The sequence below is a fragment of the Dipteris shenzhenensis genome, chromosome 14 (genome assembly GCF_047967505.1).
Source record: "Dipteris shenzhenensis isolate YYH24624 ecotype China chromosome 14, Dip_SZ_1.0, whole genome shotgun sequence".
NCBI classification, from domain to species: Eukaryota; Viridiplantae; Streptophyta; class Polypodiopsida; order Gleicheniales; family Dipteridaceae; genus Dipteris; species Dipteris shenzhenensis.
This window is the reverse complement of record NC_141609.1, coordinates 53,100,004-53,124,543: the sequence shown is the minus strand read 5'-3', so window position 1 is coordinate 53,124,543 and position 24,540 is coordinate 53,100,004. Positions and strand designations below refer to the sequence as shown.

General features: G+C 44.7%; 1 protein-coding gene across 1 annotated transcript in view; it reads left to right on the top strand.

Moving 5' to 3' along the window:
* LOC147894814 (protein HLB1-like) overlaps positions 1-24,540 on the top strand; it is a 137,062-nt gene that overhangs the window by 71,065 nt on the left and 41,457 nt on the right. The window contains exon 5 of the mRNA XM_087385048.1: positions 7,430-7,513. Coding sequence (XP_087241174.1) covers positions 7,430-7,513 — 84 coding nt within the window. The remainder of the gene's footprint in view (positions 1-7,429; positions 7,514-24,540) is intronic.

Here is a 24,540-nt window from a genome sequence, read left to right as displayed (position 1 = left end):
TGAACATGTGCCACCATGATCAGAAAACACCAGGTATTTGGAGACGTTTCCAGAATACTTCAGCCCATCCCATGGAGGGGGGTTTGTAGGCCATCTCTTGGTGGTTCTAGTGATGCCCTATAGGCCATGGTATGTGCCTTGTAGGCATAAATATAGGCACTTATAATGTTAGTGCCTTTTAGCCCACATAGGACACTTAGTCTTGTGTGACACCTAGGACACTTAGTCCTAGGTCTAGGTACAAGTACTTTGTATGCTTCATTTTCTTCTGCTCTAGTTGACGTGACGGCGTTTCATCATCGACTCTTTGTATTCTCTCTTTTGCCTATCGATCCTACAGTCCGTTTAACCAACCAGTTCCATCTCTAGCTTATTTCAGCCCGTCTATTACCACATCTCCTGTTTTCGTTCATTTTCTGCCGTCACCCGCTCCTGCTGCGTGTTCACCGTCGAGCACAGTCCCGCCGTGACACCTCACTGTCCGTACGTGAACCATCCTACTAGTCATCGTCGAACCTTCGCGTCATTCGTCGCCTTGATCCCTTGATCCCATCTTCCGCCCTGGCCATGGCCGCCTCTTGCTACGGCCACGCCGTCTGGTACGTCGCCTAACCACTGCGCTGCATTCGTCTCGCCCGTCACGTATCCTGCAAACCTTAGCCTCTAAGGTTGCTGGAAACTACAGTGGGTTAGTTGGTTGGTTTGGTTAGTTTAGGTCTGGTTAGGTGTTGCTAGTTAGTGGGTTGAGTTACTTTGGCTAGGTTAGTTAGTTTGGTTGGGTTTAGGTTTAGTTAGTTGGCTAGGTTAGGTTAGTACTAACTAGCGTTAAATGGTCTAGTCAGGTTACCTTAGGTCAATGTCCTAATTGTCTTACCAGTCGTAGGTTAGGAGTCCTCACTAGCTTAGGTGACTTAGGGAACCCCCCCCCCCCCCCTCCAAAAAAAAAAAAAGAAAGGGTAAAAATTTCACTTTTCAGCTTCTTTTAAGGGGCCTTTCACAGCCCGTTTGGAGCCATTTTGGCTTTGTTTCGAAGCTTCTTTGACGACTTTTCTTTCATCCTAGCCTCTCCATCGACTTTTGCGTATTTCCACACACTATCTCAGGTGCTCATTACAACATCGATTTGCTATCCATTTCTCCTTGCCTACATTGGAGCTACTCTCTCTAGGGCCAGTCACCATGGCACCGAAGCATGCCCCTCGTGATATATTGCATGACATTGATGAGGCTGCTCAGTATGAGCAAGTGCCTACCACAGTGGTTGCATCCATTGGTGGTGCAAAGGTTGTAGGTACGATGGCAAGAAGAGGAAAGTCGAGCTAATAGACAAGCTATTATTCCTGATCATGCATTTGCTTCACAGCAGACAGGAAGAGGCAAGGCTTCCAAGACTATGGGCAAGCCTAAATATGGGCTTAACAGTGGCAATTCCTCCAATGCATCTAAAAATACAGCAGATAAGTCAAAGAAGAAAAGATGCAACTATTGTCGCAAGGCTGGATATGAAATTTCAGAATGTAGGAAGTGCATTGCTTCGGAGAAAAAGAAAGCAGGATTGACAGTTAATGCCTCACATGCAATTGAATCCCACGAGCCGGCAGATGCCTCACATGCACATGCTCTCCAAGATGATTGGGCATGGGCTGTCCATTGCTCCTTTGATCCCTCCCAAGTTGATGCACTCTTTGCTGCTAATGATGCTCAGTCTTGGTATTTTGATAGTCGTGCTTCCAAGCACGTCACATCTTGCAGACTGTTGTTTCATTCCTTAGCTAATACACCTCGTGGGGGAACTGTCACATGTGCTAATAATGCCTCCTATGCTGTAAAAGGAATTGGAGATGTGCAGCTCACATCCATTTCAAGTCATCCTGTCACTCTGACTAATGTTCTCTTCGTGCCTGGAATAGAAGTCAACTTGATTTCAATTTCAGCAATTGCCACTTCAGGTTTCATAGTGATTTTTGATGTTATGGTGAAAGTGGAGAGATGGGCTATCGTCTCTAGGATCCAAAAGCAAAGAAAATCATACGAATCCATGATGTGGTCTTCAATTAGAAGAAGATGCATAAGACACCCATGAGGGATGTGGAAATGAGGAGAATCACTTTCCAGGATGTGAATCCACCCACATATGTTGATAGACAGCAAGTTGTCCATGCACCGAATGTGCAGGTAATGGTGCCACCGGGTACTCCCATAGGTACACAATTAAGGGTAGATGATGGATCATCTATTGGTGGCAATGATGAGCCAAATGTGGTTGATATGCAGGCAGGACAGCAAGCTGAAATGCCCTTGAGAAGAACATCTAGAGTGTCTAGACCACCTGAGAGATTTGTTATAAGGGTAGACTATGTGATGCTTACTGATTGCGGGGAGCCTTCTTGCTACAAAGAGGCTATGATGCGCGAGGATCAACGCAAGTGGGAGTATGGTATGCAATCAGAGATTAGTTCACTCATAAAGAATAAGACTTGGGACTTGGTTTCTTTTCGACATGGAAAGAAAGCATTGCCATCATGTAAATGGGTCTACAAGATGAAGGTCACAGGATACAGATGCGTAGTATATGATCTTCATGATGACAATGCCATAGTTCCCACTGGCACTTTGAAAAAGGGGCTTTATCACCTTGATGATCACTCAACTGCACTCTCTATTGAAGTATTTGCTATTTCAGATTCACAGCTTGCTGAAACTCATCTTTGGCATGAGAGAATGGGTCATCTCAATTATAGAGCTCTTGCCAAGTTACATTCATAGGGCATGGCAAATGATGTATTTCAAATTCATGAAGCGGAAACGCGTGGAGGAGAGTAAGACTAACCACAAGAATGGTGGGTGTGAATCCAGAAGCGAGGGCACACCACAACCCTCAAGAATATATTAGGATAGGCATTAGGGTGGAACCGGTTCAGAGCGAACCGTGTTCACACTGTAACCTGTAATTAAAAAAAAGTGTATATGAGGTGGTACAGGGCCTTAACCCCAACAACCTCCCACGTGAAGGCAATGTGCCTCAAAACAAAAAAGAATTACAGCAAGTACATATAAAATGTACAAGGCCTATCCAACACCCATCAGTGTCCTGCAATGTGCAAACCGCTCTGCTGGCAAGGTCTTAGTGAAAAGATCAGCAGGGTTATCATCAGTATGGATTTTGACAAGTTCTAACAACTTGTCATGCAATACCTCACGAATAAAGTGGTACTTAACATCAATGTGCTTGGTCTTCTGATGAAAGACCGGATTCTTTGCCAACATAATAGCACTCTGGCTATCACAATGCAAAGAAGGAATATCCCCTGAAAAACCCAAGTCTCCCACCAGGCGTGAAAGACATATGGCCTCCTTGCAAGCCTCAGTGGCTGCAATATACTTTGCCTCCGTGGTAGACAATGCTGTGCATCTCTGTAACCTGGATATCCATGAAATAGCACCACCAGTGAAAGTAAACACGTAGCCCGTGGTGGACTTACGATTGTCTGCATGCCATGCATAATCTGAATCTGTGTATCCATGCACTTGTGCATCTTGCTTGCCAAAACATATGCACACATCTTGAGACCCCTTAAGGTATCTCAATATACCCTTAATTGCCTCCCAATGCCTCTTACCGGGGTTAGCCATATATCTACTGACCACTCCCACTGCAAAAGCAATATCTGGTCTAGTAGCAACCATGGCATACATCAGACTGCCACATGCAGAAGCATAAGGAACCTTGGCCATATTAGCACTTTCATCATTTGATTGAGGGCTGTCCTTTTGGCAGAGTTTAAATATGGAGGCAATGGTGTGCTCAAAGCCTTCCCCTTATCCATATTGAACCTCTCCAGAACTTTGCCAATGTACTCTTTTTGAGAAAGATAGAGTAAACCCTTTGACCTGTTCCTCACAATCCGCATACCAAGAATGTGATTTGCATCACCAAGATCCTTCATATCGAAGGTTTTGTGCAGTTTTGCCTTCAAGGCATTCATATCAATAGATGACTTCCCAGCAATAAGCATATCATCCACATAAAGAATGAGTATAAGAAGACTACCATCTCTTGTCTTCTTAGTGTAGAGACAATGATCATGATCAGACCGTCTGAATCCTTGTGCTTTCATGAAAGCATCAAACTTGTGATACCACTCTCTGGGTGCCTGCTTGAGGCCATAGAGACTCTTCTGCAATTTGCATACAAGCCCTTCTTTTCCCTTGACTTGATATTCCTCTGGTTGCTGCATATAAATGTCCTCGTGAAGGTCTCCATGAAGGAAGGCCGTCTTCACGTCCATTTGGACAAGATCCATGTCCTGACAAGCAACCAAAGCTAAAACAGTCCTCAATGTAGTCATCTTGACTACAGGAGAAAAGATTTCATCAAAGTCAACTCCCTTTTCCTGCTTGAACCCCTTAGCAACTAATCTTGCTTTGACTTGGGGTTAGCATCCCCTGGAGTGATCTTCAACCTATAAGCCCATTTGCATGGTAGGACTTTCTGGCCTGCAGGCAGCTGCACTAGATTCCATGTCTGATTCTTCTCAAGAGATTGCATTTCTGAAACCATGTCTTTCTGCCAATTCTTTGCGTCTTCCCTCTTCATGGCTTCTTTAAAGCACGAGGGCTCACCACAATCTGTCACCATGATGTAATCATCAAGTGCATTCACCCTTGGAACAAACCTATCAGGCATCCGGGACACCCTGGTGCTCCGCCTAACCCAATCATCTTGATTAGGTGGCTGATTTACTTGCAGTTCCTGCATATTTTGGGGCTGTACAGCCTGCTCTGGAAGCACATCTTGCTGAATCTCAGGCTGCATTTGTGGTTCTTCCTGTGGAGGATAATATGGAGCATTAAAAGCCGGAGGTGGCTGCTGATTTTGACCATTTTGGACAGCATTTTGATTGGCATTTTGTGGTTGTGCTGAAGGTCCTTCCTCCTCAAAAATGACTCTTCTCACTCCAATGGTATTGATAGGCTGTTTTTGCATCCTATCTTCTCGAAAAATCACATCATTGCTCCTCACAATCTTGTGAGATTCAGGGTCCCACAACCTGTAAACCATCTCTCCATTGTCACCATACCCAAGAAAGATACACTTGCGTGACTTTGGGTCTAATTTGCTACGTATTTCCCTTCTGATATGCATAAAGGCCTGGCAGCCAAACACCCTGAGATGTTTGTAAGAGGGTGGCTTTCCGGACCACACCTCCTCAAGTACCTTCAAATCCAAGGCCCAGTTGGGTGACCTATTGATGACATGTACTGCTGTCTTAACAGCTTCTGCCCAAAAACCATGGGTCAATCCTGCTTGTGAGAGCATGCTAAGAGTCCTCTCTTGAATGGTCCTATTTGCCCTTTCAGCCACGCCATTTTGTGGAGGATTGTAGGGAGCGGGCAACTCCCTCTTTATCCCCTTCTCATCACAAAATGTAGTAAATTCCCTTGAGAGGTATTCCCCTCCATTATCATACCTGAGGCATTTGAGCTTCTTTCCTGTCTGATTCTCAACAAGTGCCAACCAAGTCTTGAAGACTTTGAACACATCACTCTTATGCTTAATGAATGGGATAGACCCATATCTTCCTCGATGCATCATCAATAAAGGTGACAAAATACTTGGCACCGCCCAAAGAAAGATTGGGCATTTCACATACATCTGTATGTACTAAAGTTAGGACTTCTTGCTTAGCATTTCCAGCCTTTTTATGGGCTGATTGCTTATGTTTGCCATAAATACAATGATCACATGCTGAAAAATCAGAAAAATTAAGTCTCGCCAAGTAACCCAAAGAAGACAATACTTTCATTCCTTTCTGGCTTATATGGCCCAACCGGCTATGCCAAAATGAAGTGTGTGGCTGCTCAGTCACATGGATTACATTAGCATCAACACCCTCAATAAACAGTGGATACAAGGTGCCTGATGTGCAGCCCTTGGCCACAACCATATTTCCCTTAAGCACCTTCCACATAGAATGACCAAATTGGGTGAGATACCCTGCATCATCAAGCTGCCCAGTGATGTCTCACATTGTGCAATACAAATTCAGAACCATTTGGGAATTTTAGATGCACATCCCCAATACCAACAACGTCACAGGCATAATCATTCCCAAGTTTCACGCATCCTTTCTTCCTTGCATCATACGAAGCAAACCACTGCTCATGAGGAGTAACATGATAGGATGCACCTGAGTCTAATAGCCAATCCTGTGCATATGAGCCATCATTGGCCACAAGAAAAGAACTATCACCAGAGGAGGCAACAAGTATGACATCGTCATTATCTTCATCGCTGCTAATCACTGCATTGAGCTCCTCAAGTTTAGCCTTGCCCTTGGTGTCTTTGGCATCTCTTTTCGCATCTTTGTCCTCTTCTTTTCTTTCCTTATCCTTGCCTTTGTTTTTCAGCTGAAAACAGTCCCTTTTAATATGCCCCTTCTTATGGCAGTAGTGGCATTCAAGACGACGAATTGATGCTCTTAAATTCTAAGCCTAACAAGTGCTGACTTTAAGTGTGTCACAGCAGCATACTGAGGTTGCACAGTTGGTTTGGACCAGTTTCGGGATTGTAAGTAGCAAGCACCCTGAATAAGCACCGTAAGTGCTTCCCTCACATAGATCTTGTGTTATCCTCCATGTAGGGAAGCATGAGGAAGTAATCGTATTCCAACTCTAGATTATTCTTTAATAGAGTCTGAAGACGAGGCTATCTCAGAACTTCAGTGTAATATAACCTGCATGATTCCACGTGTGAGCTCTCAGCCTGCATAAAGAATTTTGATTGCAGGGGAAAAAGGAAAGTGATGCATGCACACAAAACTCCTCACAAGGGTCCAGAACTAGAGGGCTGGACCCCCCTGAAGGTTTCTCTTAGTTCTTGATTGAACCCAAAAAAATACAAGCTTGCACAGCCAGAGCTAGATGGCTAGCGCCATGGAACTGAGTCCAAGCTGAGGAAGGCCATCCATACATAGGCAACCCCTCCCCCATGTAAACCATAGTTACCACGGAATGGCGTTGCGACATCCAAAACGTCTGGAATGCTGTTCCGGGAAGCAAGGCGGGAACCGGAACGGCCCCAGAAGTGTCCCAAAATCACATATACTTTCTCTTCACATATCGACAATACCTGGCAATTTTTGAAGATTAATTGTGCTTGATGGTAGGAATTTTTTGTTATTAAGTTGAATACCTTTGAATAATTTGGAGTGGACTAATTGTTATCCAGTTTTAAAAGTCACAAATCTTTTTCTTTTGTTCTAGCACTGTTTTTCTCGGAAGCTCAAAAAATAACCTTTGGGTTTGTTCTATTCGATAGAGAGAAGAACCTCTACTAGATTATTCACATTTTTATATTATGTATTGATAAATTTGTACTCACATACTTATGATTTGTAAATTGTTCATTGTGCTATTGGGTGAACAGGCATTTTACAATTGGGCCATCGCCATTTCTGATAGGGCTAAGGCAAGAGGCAGGACAAAGGAAGCTGAGGATATGTGGAAGCAGGTAGTTCTAAAGCTGATGTTTCATCAATTTGTTTGGTGGTTAATAAATTGAGATACTATTGACCCGACATTGCACAAGCAATGTTGCTTGGTCCAGGAGAATGTGGGCAACATATTCTTTAGCTTTTTCCTTGAATGCATGAGTTTGCCCATCATCTTTGGAGCTCTAACAAAAACAGAGCCTTTGTATAATGAATGCTCATGTGTGTGGGTGGTATGAGAGCATATGCCTTACAATGGTGAGCCTGATTTGGCTTGGGTAGGGATGCCATAGTAGCTAGTCCTTGTCGTGCATGATGGACTTGACTAGACTGAGGTCAAAAGCTGCATTTTTTGTTTTACTTTTATGTGATGAGTTTTTTTTTTTGGGGGGGGGGGGGGAGGAGAGAGAGAGAGAGAGTTTATTAAAGTCTGCTAAAGACCGATGGGTCTATGAGATTGAAGGAAAACTTGATACAATGACCAAAAGGGTGGAGCTACTAAGTGAGCATCCTAATCCATGCTAGAAAAACTTCGTAGAGATAGTCAGTGATATCATCGTACATGTCCACCATAATCATATACAACCATCTTGGCGTCATCATCATCATCCTCATGTGGAGACGCAGTCTGATCCAATACAATGTTGATCGTGCTCTCAACTCAATCTGATAGGCCTCTTGGGACACGAACTCTCCCTCTGACGGACTCGTACGTGCTCATCACCCCCCAAATCAGGATCTCTAGAATCTACATCTCTTGTAGCCTCCTGATCTTGCGGGATTGTGGGACTGTGTCAAAGGCCTTTTGAAAGTCTACGAAGCAAGCGTAGACTTTCTGACGTCTCGATCTTGACTCCTCAATGATAGCCCTTAGAGTGAAGATGCGGGCTAGGGTGGAGTGCTATCTCCGAAAACCTGTCTAACCTAGAGCCCTCTGTCCATGGGCCTCTGTGTGGCCATTGATCTCTCTCTCTAGAACTGAACCATAAATCTTAGCCAAGGTGTGGCTAATCGTGAGGATACGATAGTTCCCAGTGTCCATCGGATCACCTTCTTTGTGTATCAGGACAATGGTGGTAGTGCTCCAAGCAGGTGGGAAGCCGTGGCATACCGCATGATTGAACATCTGTGCTAGGATCGGAGTCAATACCTACTGTCCATGTGCAAAATGCTCAGTCCATAGCCCTTCGTGGTCTTGTACTCTCTGGTTAGGAAGCCGACGGAGTGCAGCCCGTACATTATGTGCAGTGAACAAATGGCGAGTAGTGGGCCTAGGCATAGAGGACATGTCTGATGGTGCTTGCATCGGGACGTCATAGAGAGCATGCATATGTGTGCCAAACCCCTAGATCTCTGATGGGAATAGGCAACTTCCCCTCTGATAGAAGCCCCCATCCAATGGTAGGGTCTCCCCCTCAAAATGATCTGATCACCGTCTCCATCCTATGCATGAGTAAAGCCCGTCTCTTATTATGTGTCAATCGTCAAGAGATCCGCTGTGCCTCAGGTGACGTCAGATGGCCTAGGGCTCGCTCATGTGTGAGGTAAGCTCTCATCTCTCTGCATTCGTCATCATACCAAGGGTTTTGGGGCATCTTCCCGGTTGGGGTATGTGCGTATGGAGTTGTGGGGAAGGACCTGATGGTGGCATCCTGTACTACTGAGGCAAGGATGTCCGAGGCATGGGTGAGATCTCCATCATCTCCAAGTAGTGAGGCCGGGAGTTCCTGTGCTAAGTGGCTCACTTAGACGTGGTCAAGGTCACGGTTAAAGTGGACCTGCACTCGAAGTGGATGTGGGATGGGTCCCCCTTGTAACTGGCATAGTAGCACATAAACGAAAGGCTAAGTATGAGTGGTCAGCACCGCAGGGGGGAGAAGGCACAATAAACTCATGTATCAGTGAGGCGAAGGCTAAGGGACCCACTAGGTAGTCCACTGTGCTCGTCCCCCTGCATGTGGAAAGCAAGTGAGCCTGCTAGATGATGGCCACCTGTGGAGACCATTATATATGATCAGCTTCTGGACTGGCCCCAACTCAAGTAGGTGTCACCCATATCTTGTCACACGTGCCGTGTCTGCTGAGTGTCTCACTATCCCATGCTGTAACCGGCCTTCGGAACCCCAAAGGGCGGTAAACCACAACTATCTCTGAACACACCGTCAATTACAGCCACTTAGCTCCCATTTAATCACACCACATCAAATAGCATAAAAGAAAGTAGAGGTGAGGCTAGAATGCCCCTGCTCAATGATCACACAGCGACACCGATTGGTCCCAAACACTTGGCGCCCCTTGCGGTATTTCTTTATTCTTGTTTAGTGAAAAGTAATAGCACTCCTACAACTAGGGCACACCCTGAACCGTTCCTACTGGCTACCACTGTTCACCGGCCTATACTAGGCACACACTCCACCAAACTGGCAAACTGTGCATCTCAACTGCTAGAGCGGCATAGGCTTCCTTTGACCTCAACAACCTGGCCTCAACTTGGGTTAACCCTGTGTAACTGGGTGATTGCAACAGACCCATGGAATCCCGTAGAGAATCTCGAAACAGAGAACTAGAAATCAATCTTACAGTGAAAACAAAGAGAAACTGGGCTGGAAATCCGGGATTGCGTGCCCACAGCACTGGTTGCAACCAAAAACACGTGCTCCTCACAAGAACAGGTCCTTGAGATATCCAGAATCCTGCCAAAGATCTCAAAATAGAGTTTCAAAACCTGAAACCGTAATTCGTAGCAAGAAAAACCAGCCTCGGGTTGCATGCAAGCACCGGATGCTAAAAGTGGAGCTGGTAGGTTGCATGCCTGACACGTGGCACATTAATGCCCCTAACCCCGCGTATCAAGGAAACATTGGTTTCCTAGGAGCAACTTTTGACATGTGGCACATTAATGCCCCTAACCCCTGTAGGCCATCTTCTGGTGGTTCTAGTGATGCCCTATAAACCATGGTATGTGCCTTGTAGGCATAAGTGTATGCACTTATAGTGTTAGTGCCTTCTAGGCCACATAGGACACTTAGTCCTATGTGACACCTAGGACACTTAGTCCTAGGTCTAGGTACAAGTACTTTGTACTTGTGTATTTTCATAATCTAAGATTGACGTGACTTCTCTATCGACTCGTCTTGTACCTGCACTCTCTCTCTCTCTCTTGTTCGTATCTACAGTGGTATCAGAGCAGGTTTTGCTCTAGCCTTCCAGCTCTCCTCAGCCCCGAGTCCTCCATTGCTCATTGGAGATTTTTCTGCCCTGCTGGTCGACAAATTCCCAGCTTGTTCGAGGCTCTTCAGTTGCTGTCCACAATATTCAGGCGTCGTACCTTCCGTACAGTATCTGCGTCGTACAGTCCGTACGTGAGTAGATCTGCGTTGTCGCCATACATCTGCATCGAAGGTCGCCGTACACCCGTCGGCGCCGTACAGTGCACCGTACTCTGCGTCGTCGCCGTACATTTGCATCGAAGGTCGCCGTACACCCGTCCGTGTCGTACTCTGCACCGTACTGTGCGCCGTACATCCATCGTCACATGTACCGTACTCGTACTCTGCGCTATTTCGTACAGCCACCGTACAGGGTCGTACCTACAGTGGTACCACCGTACAGATCAGTCGTACAGCCACCGTACTTCATACCATCAGTCTGAAATTTGGGGATTTTGCTGATTTGCAGGACATTGGAAAATTTGGGGCTTTCATTTCCTTTCACCTCCTTTGATTGCAATTTCTTGGAAGAATATTGGAGTTTTGGGATTTAGTCTGCAATTTCTTGTTTAAATCACAGTTACGCTGAAACGCGTTTCAGAGCCCAGCCAGGCCTGAAACGCCGTTTCAGAGAAGCCCCGTTTCTAGAAACGCGTTTCAGGGTCTGAAACGTTTCAGGACCCTGAAACGGCTGGCTGAAACGTTTCAGCCAGTCTGAAACGCGTTTCAAAGCCCTGAAACGTGCCGTTTCAGACAACACAGGCTGCTAGGTCTCCAAAATCACATTTTTTGTTTTTGCTTTTGATTTTGGTCTCCAGGCTCCTTCCACTCCTTCAGCCTCATACTCTCTCCATCCTCAAGGTTTTCCAGGCCTCCTTCAGCCCCATTCACTCCTTTCCTCTCCTTTCTCTCCTGCAGCCTGCTTCAGCCCTCCATCATCATCTACTCCCCTCCCTTGCTGACGTGGCGTTTCCCCGTTTCAGCCCTCCCAGAAATCCCGAAACGTTTCCGTTTCGGTTTCCGTTCCCCGTTTCCCCGTTTCCGTTTCCCCTAACTATGGTTTAAATTGCAGTACATTGGGTCAGATTGCAAGACATTGGGTCAGATTTGCATACATTGAATCACATTTGCAAAAATTTCAGCAAAATTTGGGGATTTTCTACATTTGCCCCCTTTTTGGCCTATTTGCCCTCAATAAGTTTGGGGCTTTTGCCAAATTTGCTGTTTTTGCAGTGAACATTGTCTGTCACAGTCACATTTGGGTCAGATCTGCATTTGCGCTTTGATTTGGGTCAGAAATTTGCAGATATTTGCTGTCATTTTTGGGACAGCCAGCTTATTGCAGTGATAGCCTTGAGGCTTTTGGGTTTTCAGGTCTTTTACAGGTTATCGCAGTTGCTATGGCTGGGAACAATCAAGATTTATTTGAAGTTCTTCGTGAAGATGATAAGTTGGATGGCACCAACTATCCGATGTGGCCTTATCTCATGAAACATATTCTTGTTGCAAAGCATTTGCGGAATATTGTTTCAGGGGCTGATCTGAGGCCAGCCAATGCTACAGTGGTTGTTTCTACTGCTGGTCCTTCTGCAGGTGGTACTCCTCCTGATGCCTCTTCCTCTAGCACTCCTGCTGCTGCTCTTCCAACTCAAGAACAGTCAAGATGGGATGCAAGAGATACAAATAAATTGGCTTCTCTCTATCAGATACGCAATGAAGCTCATGTTGCATATTTGAGAAGGCAATTACAGGACGTGAATATGAATGAAGGTGAGTCAATGGATGCATATTTGACAAAGGTCAAAGACCTCATGGAACAACTTGCCAACATTGATGAGGCTATGCCAAATTCACAGCTTGTCAGTACCACATTGAATGGACTGCCAGATACATATCAAGGGTTTGCTACAACCCTTCGATTAGTGGCCATGGGTAATCCAGACCACTATTCTTTTGACCAGCTAGTTACTTTGCTTCTGCAGGAAGAGCAAAGTAGAGCTAACAGACAAGCCATTATTCCTAATGATGCATTTGCTTCACAGCAGACAGGAAGAGGCAAGGCTTCCAAGCCTATGGGCAAGCCAAAATCTGCACATAGCAGCTGCAATTCCTCTACGCATAGCAGCTGCAATTCCTCCCATGCATCTAAAAATACCCATAGTTCTCACTGGCACTTTGCAAAAAGGGCTTTATCACCTTGATCATCATTCAGCTGCACTTTCTATTGAAGCAATGGCTATTTCAGATTCACAGCTTGCTGAAACTCATCTTTGGCATGAGAGAATGGGCCATCTCAATTATTATAGAGCTCTTGCAAAGCTACATTCACAGCAGATGGCAAATGATATACCTCAGACTCACACAATTTCCAAACATGTGTGTGAGGGTTGTCTTTTGGGTAAGATGCATCGATTTCCTTTTCAAAAGAATTGTCCAAAACTCTCACAAAGGAAATTGCAGCTAGTACACAGTGATGTCTGTGGCCCAATGAGGACAAATGCCATTGGAGGATACAAATATTTCATGACTCTCATCGATGATTTCACAAGGTATTGCTGGGTATATCCTTTAAAGGCCAAATCTGAAGTTTTCTTATGCTTTCAGAGATGGCTGAATATGGTTGAGAATGAATCAGGATGCAAGCTTGTCACCCTCAACACAGATAGGGGGGGTGAGTATATGTCAAAGGAATTTGATGCATTTCTATCCTCACGGGGCATTATTCACTCATGCACTACTCCTTACACTCCTCAGCAAAATCCTGTTTCTGAAAGGAAAAATAGGTCCACAATGGAGATGGCCAGATGCATGCTTAAGGCCAAGTCTTTGCCCAATAAATTTTGGCTTGATGCCGTAATGTGTGCCAACTATGTGCTGAATAGATCACCTACACGGGCATTAAAGACTATCACACCTTATGAAGCATGGAAAGGTAGGAAGCCTTCACTTTCACACATGAAAGTTTTTGGGTCTCTTGCATATGTTCATGTACCATCTGAGCTGAGACATAAGCTTGATGACAAGGCAATCAAATGCATATTCATTGGTTACAGCCAAGAGAGCAGAGGGTATCGGTTATATCAACCAAATACTGGGAAGATTATTGTCAGTAGAGATGTGATCTTTGCTGAACAGTCAGCGTCTCCTCTTGTGGACTGCAAAGCAAAGCCAGATATTGACATGTTTGATGCCTTTGAATCTTGGTTACCTCTGCCATCATCAGAGGAGGATTTTGAGCAGCAACATGAGCCTCCAGCAGGCCCTCCACTAAGCAATAATCAGCCACAACCTCATGCTGATTTGCAGGTTACTCTTCCGGCACAGAATGATCCTATTACTCATGATGCAGTCATTGAAAAAAGAGCTGTCAATAGACAGCAAAGGCAAGTTCCCAGATTGCTTCTGGATACATTGAGGGACAGCAAACAAGATCAGCCTTTTGCTGCCTGGACAAGATCAGGGAATAGACAGCATGGTCACTTTCTTGAGTTTGCACTCCTTGCTACAGCTTGCAATGAAGAGCCTTTGTGCCATAAAGATGCTTTTGACAGCAAAGAGTGGATGGATGCAATGAAAGCTGGGTTCTAATCCTCAAACTCAAAATTAAATACATGGCCAGGTGCCATGGTGGCTCTCCTATGAGCTTCTTGTATCTCTATCTGTCAGGTCGTCTCTCGCTATGGCAAGGGGTGTATATCAAGAGAAGTATACCACAATGTCTCTGCAGGAGGGCACACCTACCTAGCATAACCGTCTGTATGAGAGACATGGGGGATCCCCATAGACATCAAGGTGTTGAACTTTTTATATGTTTTCTAAGGGACCACATCCGAATCTATTGCCAAAAATGACACATGGGAATTGGTAGATCTCCCACCTGGCAAGCATGCCATTGGAACGCGGTGGGTCTACAAATTAAAAAGGAAATCTAATGGCAGCATAGATCGATACAAAGCCCGTCTTGTTGCAAAAGGGTATGCCCAACAACAAGGCATTGACTTTGAGGAGACATTTGCTCCCACATCCAGGATTACTACCATTCGATGTGTCATTGCCATTGCAGCCCATCATCATTGGCAAGTGCACCAACTTGACATCAAGACCGCTTTTCTTCATGGGGATCTGCAGGAAGAAGTTTATGTCTTACAACCTCCTGGCTTTGAGGTTGTTAATTCTGAAAATAAGGTATGCCGGCTTAGAAAAGCCCTTTATGGTTTGAAGCAGGCACCTAGGGCATGGTATGCCAAAATTCATGCACACTTACTATCCCTTGGTTTTCAGAATAGTCCCACAGAACCCACTCTTTATTTCCGTGGGAGTGGACTTGATTTTTTAGTGCTGATTTTATATGTGGATGATATGCTTATCACAGGCCCAGATACTCAGCAAATTGCAGCCTTCAAGGTTGATGTGCAGCAGATTTTTGACATGTCAGACATGGGACGGCTCCATTATTATTTGGGCATTCAGTTTGCTCATGCTGAGGGGGGTATCACGATGTCTCAGTCCAAGTATATTGGACAGCTCCTTGATCGTTTTCAGTTTGAGGATTGCAAGCCAATCTCTACTCCAGTGGACCCTGGCTTCAAATTCTCAGCTCATGATGGGAGCCCACCATGTGATATCACTCTTTATCAGCAGGCTGTTGGATGCCTTATTTATTTATGTCATACCAGACCTGACTTGCAGTATGCAGTATCTCAGCTCAGCAGATTCATGCACATGCCCAGTTCACAGCATTGGCAGGCCAGTGAAGAGAGTCTTCAGATATCTCAGAGGCACTCAGGATTTTGCCCTCTTCTACGGTGATCAGGGTTCACTTACCATGCATGCTTACACGGATAGTGACTGGGCAGGATGTTCCGACACCAGAGTATCACAGACTGGCAATTGTTTTTTGCTTGGCAATTCATGTATTTCTTGGCTCAACAAGAAGCAACCGACAGTTGCCACGTCTAGTTGTGAGGCTGAGTACAGGGCAGCTTTCACCGCTACAGTAGAGTGTGTTTGGCTTCGAGAGTTACTTACAGATCTTGGTATTTGCCAAACATCCTCCACTATTGTCTACACTGACAGCCAGAGTGCTTTGGCCATTGCGCGTAACCCAGTGTTTCATGCGCGTACCAAGCATATTGAAGTTCACTATCATTATGTTCGGGAGCGGTTGTCAGCAGGAGACATAGAGTTGTCCTGTCTTCCCACAGAGGACAACATCGCAGATATGTTTACAAAGGCACTTCCTCGTCCCAAGTTCGAAGTCTTCCGACAGGCTTTACACTTGGTTCCCTTTGTTACATGATCTGACATTCCTTGTACATTTATAGGTGGCTATATCCTTTTTGGATGAACATGTGCCACCATGACCAGAAACTACCAGGTACTCTGAGACGTTTCCAGAGTACTTCAGCCCATCCCATGGAGGGGGGTTTGTAGGCCATCTTCTGGTGGTTCTAGTAATGCCTTATAAACCATGGTATGTGCCTTGTAGACATAAGTGTAGGCACTTATAGTGTTAGTGCCTTCTAGGCCACATAGGACACTTAGTCCTATGTGACACCTAGGACACTTAGTCCTATGTGACAAAGTACTTGTACCTAGGTACAAAGTACTTGTACCTAGGTCTAGGTACAAGTACTTTGTACTTGTGTATTTTCATAATCTAAGATTGACGTGACTTCTCTATCGACTCATCTTGTACCTGCACTCTCTCTCTCTCTTTGTTCGTATCTACAGTGGTATAAACCATGGTATGTGCCTTGTAGGCATAAGTGTAGGCACTTATAGTGTTAGTGCCTTCTAGGCCACATAGGATACTTAGTCCTATGTGACACCTAGGACACTTAGTCCTAGGTCTGGGTACAAGTACTTTATACTTGTGTATTTTCATAATCTAAGATTGACGTGACTTCTCTATCGACTTGTCTTGTATCTGCACTCTCTCTCTCTCTTTGTTCGTATCTACAACCCCGTGTACCAAGGAAACATTGATTTCCTAGGGGAAACTTTTAAAGGCTCTAACCCCACTAACCAATGACAAACATTGGTACTGTCTAGGGGCAACCTTTTAATCCTTTTTAACCCCTCTTCCCACGTGAAACTTGGGAATCTATTTAGGGGCAAACTTCCTAGCTCCGTCACACTCCTCCAAAAGTCAAAGTGATGCCATGCCTTGATTCTAATAGTTAGGTCTAGCCAGTGTGTCCGGTTAGATGTTAACACTAGGGGCTTTTAGGAACTCACTGCTCCTCTAGGCCACTCCCCCATGGCCAAACTGGTTACAAACTTAGTCATAGCTTATTTGCTTATAAAATTCACGTCCCCGTGACATAACCCCCTCTTGAAACAGCAAACATAATGGTTTGCTGCTCCAAATTACAGTAAATAACAATGAAAGAGAGAGGGCATGAATAACCGTTCCAATGATATACAATGATTTGCAGCTGGCCTGAACATATGGTGTAGGAGAGCACGTGAATCCATCCATGAGTCCAGGCATAACCAACTAGAGTGACTAGTACAGTCATCATAAGAGTCTCATGGCAGAAATACTGTCAGCCAATAGCACCTCGGGTGAACATGAAGTATCACCAAGCGACCCTATGATATCCTGTGAGCTGTCTGTCCTGAGGAGGTGGAGGCATGACCCCCCTCTTGAGCACCAGGTACTACTCCAGACTGATGCTCGGCTGAACTTGTATGTCCCTCGACCGCAGTCGGCATAAGTTGGAATGCATCCAAATAGAGCTGCACTAGCTCAGATGAATCTGCCAGTTCACCTTCCTCCAATCACTTCGCATTAAGCTCTTCAACCTCGGGCTGATCCTCATGGAGCATATCATCTGGCACTTCATCTGGCACTTCACCTTGAACAGGTTTCAACAAACTAACATGAAAGGCATTATGGATGGTCCAGTGATCCGGTAGCTTCAACCTGTAAGCTACATCATTTTTTTGTGCCAAAACCTGGAAAGGACCATAGTACCACATCTTCAACTTGGTGTACACTCTATCCTTGCCTTTCATCTTCTTTAGTCATGCTTTCTGAAAATGCAGCAGCACCCAATCTCCTTCTTTTAGGATCATTTGACGGCGGCGCTTATCGGCTGCCCTTTTGTGCTTGTCCTAGCTTTTCTGGAGGGCTGATTTAACCTTTTGACAGGCAACATCCAAACTTTCCACAAACCTGTCCGCTTCAAGAATCTTCTCCTTCATATGCAAAATGGGTGGAACCTTGCGTTCCCCTGCCAACAATTTCGAAGGGTGCTTTTCTTGTGGAAGAATGCACCCTATTGTTGTATGCAAACTCGACAAGTGGCAAGAACTTCTCCCTTTTTTATTGCTGATCTGAAACATAGCACTTGAGAAGATCCAGGGCAGTGGAATTCTCCTCTTCAGACTGCCCATTTGACTTTGGATGAAAAGAGGACGAAAAATTCAGAGATGTACCCATGTTTTCGAAAATACCTCTCCAGAAAAGACTAGTCATCCTGAGATCTCTGTCACTGACAATTGATTGAGGCATCCCATGATGTTTGAACACATGTGACATAAAAAGTCTTGCCATTTGATCTCTTGTAATCTTTCTCTTTACTGGAATGAAATGGGCTTGTTTGGTGAATCTACAAATTATAGTCCATATTTCATCATGTCTAGTGGATGTACGAGGCAAAACAAATATGAAATCCATGGCAATACTCTGCCAGGGCCTATCTGGAATAGGCAAAGGATGCAACAGCTCCGCTGGCTTTTGCCTATCATATTTCGCCTTCTGGCAAGTGATACATGTCTTGACATAGGCATCCACATCTTTTGTCAACGTAGGCCAATAAAAATATTGTTCCACAGCCTTAACTGTAGCCTCAATACCTCTATGACCAGCGTATGGCGGAGCATGACTTTCTGTGAGAACCTTGTGCCTAAGCTGCTTGGTGACACAGAGTCTTCCATGCATCATCATAAAACCATTCTTGAGGGCATAATGGTTATGCTTCTGCCCAGCCACACGCTGTTCATGTACCCTTTAAAAATCAGCATCATCTGCATACTGATCTACCATGTCATCCAATTTATTGTGATATGAACTGGTCACTGCTGAAACTAGAGGCTTTTTAGACATTGCATCTAGATGTGGCCTCCTCGAAAGAGCATCTGCTACCACATTTTTATTGCCCGGCACATGCACATCTGAAAATAAAACATAGAAAGAAAACTTGCCCATCGCATGTGCTTCTCGGACAGCTTCCTCTGAGTGAGGAAGTACCTCAGGGGCTGATGGTCTATCTGCACATAAAATCTAGGGTTCCTAGGCTGCTGCAGCATAGCCGACCACCTATTCCAGGTTTTGAAGGGATTTCCGAGCATTTCTAAGCTGCTCCTGCATAGCCATTCACCACAGTTGGAGCACCACACACTCAGTGCAAACATTCTTTGACCACGACCAGCTGTACCTGAAGTGGACGCTCCCGCTGAAGCTGAGCCATCCATGACTCTACCTCTTCCTCTTCCATTCATCAAATTTAAATTGAGGCTTTTCATCATTTCAAACATGTCATGAATCTCCTTTTTCATAGTATCCTCTTTCTCAGGATCGATCTTTGGTAATTCCCCCACCACAGATGGTGCTCCCTCTGAAACACACGGCATTGCAGGCATTCTCAAACCCAACTGAACCAACCTCTTATACTTCCTCTCCTTTTCTTTGGCAACCCTCACTGCATCCTCGAAGGTAGCCAACTCCTTGCATTCTACTTTTACCCTGAGCTTAAACAAATACTCATCCACGGTTTGATCAGTTTGCTGTTGTAACGCACACAGCTCTCTCCACAAACCATCAGCATCCCTAACATAGGGGAAACGAGCCAAAAAAGCAGCCTTCACTTCAGCATAATTTGGGGCTCTTTTGTTACCATCAACATTGAAATTAGCCACAAAATCTTGCAACCATGTTCTGGCTTCCCCACTAGGCAAAAGGACAGGATTTGCAGCAACACTCTTGGAGTACTCCTATCCTTAATCAATGCAGTAAATTCCATCCCTTCCAAGAACTTTTCAGAGTCCTCATTGGGTAGCCGATGAAATCTGGGAAACTCATGTGCCATACTTCTGGGCCTTGCTTGTCTTGAATACACTCCAATCTCAATTCAAGCACACAGGGTCCCCAATAGAATTGCCAAAAGATGATAAAAGAAAAGAGGGAAGATAGAGAGAGTGGAAAAAAAGGTGAAAGATAAGCTCAGAAGACTAATAGTTCTTTTTCGAGAGATTTGATGCCCATTCACATGAAGTCTTCCTCTTCACAAAACTCTACGTGCAAGATACATTCCTACCCATTCTTCTTCTATCACTCGTAGAAGCAACAACCAGTAATTTCCATGAACCTCACTAAACAATACCTCAATCTAGAAACCATAAAAAAGAACTCCAAGTACCTCTGAGTCCAACTCCAAGGACAGAATCATATTCAACTTTCAAAAAGTACTTTTGAAACACAAACTGAAACCAGGACAAGTAGGATCAGAAATAGTGTGGGCTCCAAGTGATGAGCCTATGCACCAGGCTCCAAAGCATGTCCTCATTGGGCCACAGACATCAGTGTGCACTAGCTGCAATTTCCTTTGTGAGAATTTTGGACAATTCTTTTGAAAAGGAACCTATGCATCTTACCCAAAAGACAACCCTCACACACATGTTTGGAAACTGTGTGAGTTTGAGGTACATCATTTGCCATGCCCTGTGAATGTAACTTGGCAAGAGCTCTATAATTGAGATGACCCATTTTCTCATGCCAAAGATGAGTTTCAGCAAGCTGTGAATCTGAAATAGCAAATGCTTCAATAGAGAGTGCAGCTGAGTGATCATCAAGGTGATAAAGCCCCTTTTTCAAAGTGCCAGTGAGAACTATGGCATTGTCATCACGAACATCATATACTAGGCATCTATATCCATCAAAAATCGCTCTGAAACCTGAAGTGGCAATTGCTGAAATGGAAATCAAGTTGACTTCAATTCCGGGCACAGAGAAAACATTAGTCAAAGTGACAGGATGGCTTGAAATGGATGTGAGCTGCACATCTCCATTTCCTTTTACAGTATAGGAAGCATTATTAGCACATGTGACAGCCCCCCCTCGAGGTGCATTAGCTAAGGAATGAAACAATTGTCTGCAAGATGTGACTTGCTTGGAAGCATCACTATCAAAATACCAAGACTGAGCATCATTAGCAGTAAAGAATGCATCAACTTGGGAGGGATCAATGGACAGCCCATGCCCAATCATCCCGGAGAGCATGTGCATGTGAGGCATCTGCTGGCTCGTGGGATTCAATTGCATGTGAGGCATTAACTGTCAATCGTGCTTTCTTTTTCTCCAAAGCAATGTGCTTCCTGCATTCTGAAATTTCATGCCCTGGCTTGCGACAATAGTTGCATCTTTTCTTCTTTGACTTCTCTGCTGTATTTGTAGATGCATTGGAGGAATTGCCACTGTTAGGCGCATATTTAGGCTTGCCCATAGGCTTGGAAGCCTTGCCTTTTCTTGTCTGCTGTGAAGCAAATGCATGATCAGGAATAATAGCTTGCCTATTAGCACGACTTTGCTCTTCTTGCAAAAGCAAAGTGACTAGCTGATCAAAAGAGTTGTAGCAAACCCTTGATATGTATCTAGCAAAAGCAAAGTGACTAGCTGATCAAAAGAGTTGTAGCAAACCCTTGATATGTATCTAGCAGCCCATTCAATGTGGTACTGACAAGCTGAGAATTTGGCACCACCTCATCAATATTGGCAAGTTGTTCCATGAGGTCCTTGACCTTTGTCAGATATGCATCCATAGAGCCATCTTCATTCATACTGACTTCCTACAATTGCCTTCTTAAATATGCAACACATGCCTCATTGCGAATCTGATAAAGAGAAGCCAATTCATCCCAAGCATCCTTTGCTGTCCTGCAAGACCGGATGTGTGGAATAATGATTCTCTTGCATAATAAAGCAATACATGATTGTGCATTTGCATCTCTTGCATCCCATCTTCTTTGTTCGTGAGTTGGAGGAGCAGCAGCAGGGGTGCTACAGGATAAAGCATTAGGAGGGGTACCCTCGACAGAGGGACCAGCAGTAGGGGCAGCCACTGTAGCATTGGCTGGCCTCAGATCAACCCTAGAAACAAAATTCCAAAAATGCCTTGCAACAAGAATATGTTTCATGAGATAAGACCACATCGGATAGTTGGTGCCATCCAACTTATCATCTTCACGAAGAATGCCAAATAGATCATGATTGTTGCCATCCATTGCAAATAAGACACCTTGAGCTGGCTGTCCAAAAATGACAGCAAATGTCTGCAAGTAAATGTTCTTCAAATTTCCAGCCCAAATCAAAGGGCAAATGCAGATTTGACCCAAATGTGACTGTGTCAGGCAATGACCACTGCAAAAATCAGCAAATCTGGCAAAAGCCCCAAATGTAATGAGAGCAAAAAAGCCAAAAAGAGGGCAAATACAGAAAAGCCCCAAATTTTGCTGAGATTTTGCAAATGTGACCCAATGTCTTACATTGTAACCCAATGTTCTGCAAATGTGACCCAATGTCCTGTACTCTGAACAAGAAATCGCAATCCAAATCCCAAAGCTCCAATGTCTTGCAAGAAATTGCAACCAAAAGAAGGGAAATGAACTGAAAATCCCAAATTTGCCAATGTCCTGCAAAAGCCCCAAAAGTGCAAATGTTTGTAGATGACTGCAGTGAGACCCAAAAATGGGTATAGAAAGCAAGAACCAAGAACCTGGTTCACAGCCAATGCCAAAACAGGTACGGAACCTGTAGATAGATTCGCACATGTGAAACCTGTACGGAACACTCGGAGCAAGTACAAGCTTTATGAACGAAGGTACGCTTGTACGGAAGCAAGTGTGCCTGCACGTACGTGTGTACGGAAGGCAGGTACAGTTGGCAGGTATGGTTGTACGATGTAAGTACAGTTGTAGGACGCAGGTGCGTACCACTGTACGGATGGTGCTGGACTGCAAGCAGACGAGCAGCTGACAGAAAATGCGAGGCTGTACGGGCAAAGCATGTGACCTGTACGGATGTCCATACAATCGTACGGACTGTACGGATGGGGGTGCAACTCAAGCTATTGAAGGTTGGGAGCAATGCAGGTCCGGGGGCAGGGAGCAGGTCCTAGGAGCTCTGATACCACTATAGGTGCGGTGAGCATGGGAGCAAGCACAAGAGTCGAAGCTAAAGGCTGTCATGTCAACTAGAATGGTGAAAGGAAAGTACAAAGTGCATGAAGATGGACCCTAGGACAAAGTGTCCTAGGTGTCACATAGGACTAAATTTCCTATGTGGCATAAAAGGCACTAAAACACTACAGTGCCTATGATTATGCCTACAAGGCACATACCAGGGCCCATAGGGCATCATTACGACCGGGAGAAGATGGCCTACACTCCCTTCTTCCTCCCTTCCTCCTCTTCAACCCTAGTTGGACTTATGAAAAGATAAGGACATTGTGGGCGAAGGAGCAAGCTGCCAGAGAACTACATCAGGGAATAGGCCCTGGACCAGTTTCATTGTTACTGTTGTATCATGAGGCAGAGACTCAATTACTTTGATGTCTTTATGTAATCTTGAGAACTTTACTACATTTCAATGAATTTGCAATTGCAATTGCGTGCGTTGGAATCGTTCATTCAAATATGTGTGAAGTGCTAGGTTGTTTATGTTGGGAACGATTCATTTTTGTCGAGGTGTGAAGACAAGGGATAGTTCCAAGGGGCTTTTCTTGATTTCGTATGGGCCCAAAATTGTGGAAATCATGCATGCTTAAAGTGTGGGAATCGTGCATGGTTAAGTCGAGTGTCCCTACCTCTAGAATCAATTTGCAATTGCAATCGCGTGGGTTGGAATCGTTCGTTCAAATATGTGTGAAATGCTAGGTTGTTTACATTGGTAACGGTTCATATTTGTCAAGGTGTGAAGACAAGGGATAGTTCCAAGGGGCTTTTCTTCATTTTGTATGGGCCCAATATTGTGGGAATCTTGCATGGTTAAAGTGTGGGAATCGTGCAAAGTTAAGTCCAATGTCCCTACCTCTGAAGATCATTCAGATTATTGGGCTCTCTCTATGTGAGGCTTCGCAAGTTCGAATGAAAAAAATGCACATGTAGATGTGTCTCCCTCTCTCTGAGGATTCGCAAGTCCCGCTGTGGGAGGTTGGAGGGGATGGCAGAAGGGATAAGGGCAAGGGAGGCAAGGGGGTAGGGGGGAGGGCGTTGTGAGGGAGAGCAAGAGAAGGGGGCTGAGAAGTGGCAAAGGGAGAGGGGGCGCTGTGCATGCCCTTCACCTTTGGAACGTCGACGAAAACTCAGTACGAAGACCTTTGTATAAACAAATGCTCAAGCATGTGTGGGTATGTAGATTCGTAGGTGTGAGAGCATATTTTATACTGTGGTCTACACGCACCGTTGGGCGCCGATGACATCAATGGGGATGCCATAGGAGCTAGTCCCTTCTATGCATGATGGAGTCTATGGTTTTCAAACTTATGAGTGACTATCATGAGATTGAAACTGTACACTATGTTGGTGTTTTAAGAGGATGACTTTGGGCATGTTCTTGGATTCATCTAGATATATATTACCTTAGTTTTCCATGGTAGCTTATGTAATAATAATGCACTTAGGGAAAAATGAAAAAGTATTGGCAATCATGCTAATCAGAGTTTGGGATTGAAAGTTACAGATTTTACAATAAACTTGATGTACACTTGCCCTTTAGTGAAGCTTCTCGATATAATCATGTACACGTGCCCTTTAGTGAAAGTGAAGCTTCTTGA